Raw genomic sequence first — 2,736 nt, 5'->3', positions numbered from 1 at the left:
CTGTCATCTGCTCTTCCCCGTTCTAGTGAGTAAACTCTCTGCCGTGCCTGGAATCAGCAGCGTTCACGAGCTGCACATCTGGGAACTCGTAAGTGCGAAGGTCGTCGCCACCCTGCATATCAAGTATCAGAAGGACAGGGGGTATCAGGACGCCAACGTGAAAATTCGAGAAATCTTCCACAACGCGGGAATCCACAACGTGACCATCCAGTTTGAGGAGGTGGACTCGCAGGAGACCCTGGGGCAGAAGGAGTCGCTGTTCCTCTGCAACTCACCCTGCGTCTCCCAGGCCTGTGCCACGCAGCTGTGCTGTCCCCCTGGGGCCCTGCCTCTGGCCCACGTCAATGGCTGTGCCGAGCACAATGGCTCCTCCCCTGTAGACACGTACCGAGCAGAAGGCCTCGGCCGAAGAGAAATGACAGAAGTGGCTGTCACAGTATCTTTGGATGGCTCTGTGAGTGACCGTGGACAAGCTTTTACCAAAACTCAGGAGGACCAATGTTATGTCAACAGCACACATTTTTGATCTGAGACCCACGGGTGCAGACTGTATAGACGAGGCACCCTGGAGCCACCAGCTTGGCTTGTGGAGAGAGCTTTGTGGGCTGTAGACACTGACCGCACTTGCAATGCACACTCTCTGTATCGAGCGAGGGGTGGGCCCTTTGGGATGATAATTGACTGTGTCTGTTAATCTTTACGTGACTGATGCGGTAGCCCCTTGGTATGATGGTCCTGGGTGTCTCATGCTGCCCTTCGACTGTTTGAGTTTGCGCATTTATTTTCCAAAGCAAACTGCACTAGCGTAGTTATCAGGGACATCGAAGGTGGGGACTCCGTGACTGGACACGGGGCTCAAAGTACTATTTGTTTTAAACTGATTAGAACTTCTAGCTGACTCTCAGGCGAGCTCACAGCCAAGTACATCATAAAAACTTAAGAACCATAATGCCATAATGGCTTTTTTTTTTTTTTTTCATTCCTCTGGAAGATCCTAAGAGAAAAGATAAGTAGTCTTATCATTGCTTACATTTTTTCTTGGACTCATTTTTGAATAAATGTAAAATGGATATCTATTAAGGTAGAAAACACTCTCAGAATATTAGAGGAAGTCGAGTTTATTGGGGAAGGGGTGGGAGGAAGCAGGAAGAAAATGCTTTTGACCGCCTCATTTTATGAGATGGGGAGAAAAGGAATGTTTACTTTCTGTAGTGAACTGAACTATAGCTATAGGGCGTTTCAAATGTTTAAATATATATAACTTTTTTTTCACGTAAAGTTGGGGAACATTTCTGTTTCCTTACATGTGACACAAGTACTTATATACTGTTTTTTAGAGTCAGTCCAGTTGGGACTGTTTTCATTTATTGCTTAATAATGACTGACTTATCTGTCCAAGTTTCCCGTGAATCTTTTTTTTTACATGATCACATTATCTATGTTGCACTTACCAGGAGAAAAATGAACATTACTGGGATAGAAGAGTATATGCCATTGAAGATTCATTCCTGCCCCCAAATTAAGCAAGATCGATTTTTCTTTAGTTGGATGTATTTTAAAGTATTTATTATTGTTGCCAACCAGGAACTCGATGAAAAGTGTATGTCCGAGGGAGAGATGAGAATTAAGTTCATTACTGACTTCGGTGTGTTTTGAGGAGCTTACACTCTTCTTCTATGTCTCTGACCCATATCACCAAGTTCAAATAAATTTATTGGAATCTGATTTGGATCCATAACCATAACTGACCTATATTAGTATTGGAGAAGCACCTGCCATGTATTTAACAAATAGTTTAGACAGCAATATTTTAATCAGAACTGTTTCAAAATAGGTATGTGAAAATGGGAAGTGTCTCACAAGAAAACTAGAATCTTCTTTGATGGGTTGCAAAATTGAAAATGATCCTATTTTAGACTCTAAACATTGAGTCCTATTTAGAACTGCACAATATTCATCAGAACTGTTGGGTTTGGTAACAGAAAAAGCATCCACATTTTCCAGCATAAATACCGTTTAATAAAAAGTCTTAATCTTGAATTCTAAGGCAGAAATAAGTAAGCAACTGTGATCAGTAGGATAAGAATTTTTTATTCCTTGAAAATTTATCATCTAAGTTTAAATTAGCCATGAATTAGGTAAGTAGAAAAATGTCTCAATAGATTTTATCCCTAGTCGTTTATTGGACTAGCCTATATGTACTTTGTAGCCAAAAAAGGGGTAAAATATGACAACATTTTTATTTTTAATATTAAAAACGCAGCATGTACTCACACAAAACAGGGCATTCTCTATGCAACTCATCACGGTGATATGTAAACCAAATTCTCCTAAATAAATGTTGGTTTGAAATGCTTGTCTGGAGCCAAAGAAAAAAATCTGTCCCCTACTTTCGCATTTAAAGGTCTCATTTAATTTCATATCCTTTTTTTATTAAAAGGGAAAAATGATAATTTTTTAGTTTTGTGCAACTGGCTACAGGAATGTGTATTTGCTTATATCCAAATAATGCTATTTAGTTAATCTCTAAAGTATTTTTCTGGAAAGGAAAAAGAACATAATTCCAACATAATTAAATCTAACCTCAGAAAAGTATTCTTGATGGACAGTTATGAACATACCAAGTTATGGAGTAGAGCCAGTGTGAAATAATACCTTTTAAGAGAGTTTGACTGAGTGCGTTTAATAATGTCCAAACGAGCTAGTTAGGTGCATTATTTTTGTTACCTGGTTTGG

At 39.7% G+C, this 2,736-nt stretch overlaps 1 protein-coding gene across 1 annotated transcript in view; it reads left to right on the top strand.

Moving 5' to 3' along the window:
- Nucleotides 1-526, top strand: part of SLC30A10 (solute carrier family 30 member 10) — a 28,968-nt gene extending 28,442 nt beyond the window's left edge. Inside the window, exon 8 of the mRNA XM_011366143.2 lies at nucleotides 330-526. Coding sequence (XP_011364445.1) covers nucleotides 330-526 — 197 coding nt within the window. The remainder of the gene's footprint in view (nucleotides 1-329) is intronic.
- Nucleotides 527-2,736: the final 2,210 nt, after the last annotated feature.

This window comes from Pteropus vampyrus, unplaced genomic scaffold (genome assembly GCF_000151845.1).
Source record: "Pteropus vampyrus isolate Shadow unplaced genomic scaffold, Pvam_2.0 Scaffold121, whole genome shotgun sequence".
Lineage (NCBI taxonomy): Eukaryota > Metazoa > Chordata > Mammalia > Chiroptera > Pteropodidae > Pteropus > Pteropus vampyrus.
This window is presented reverse-complemented; position numbering and strand designations above follow the sequence as displayed.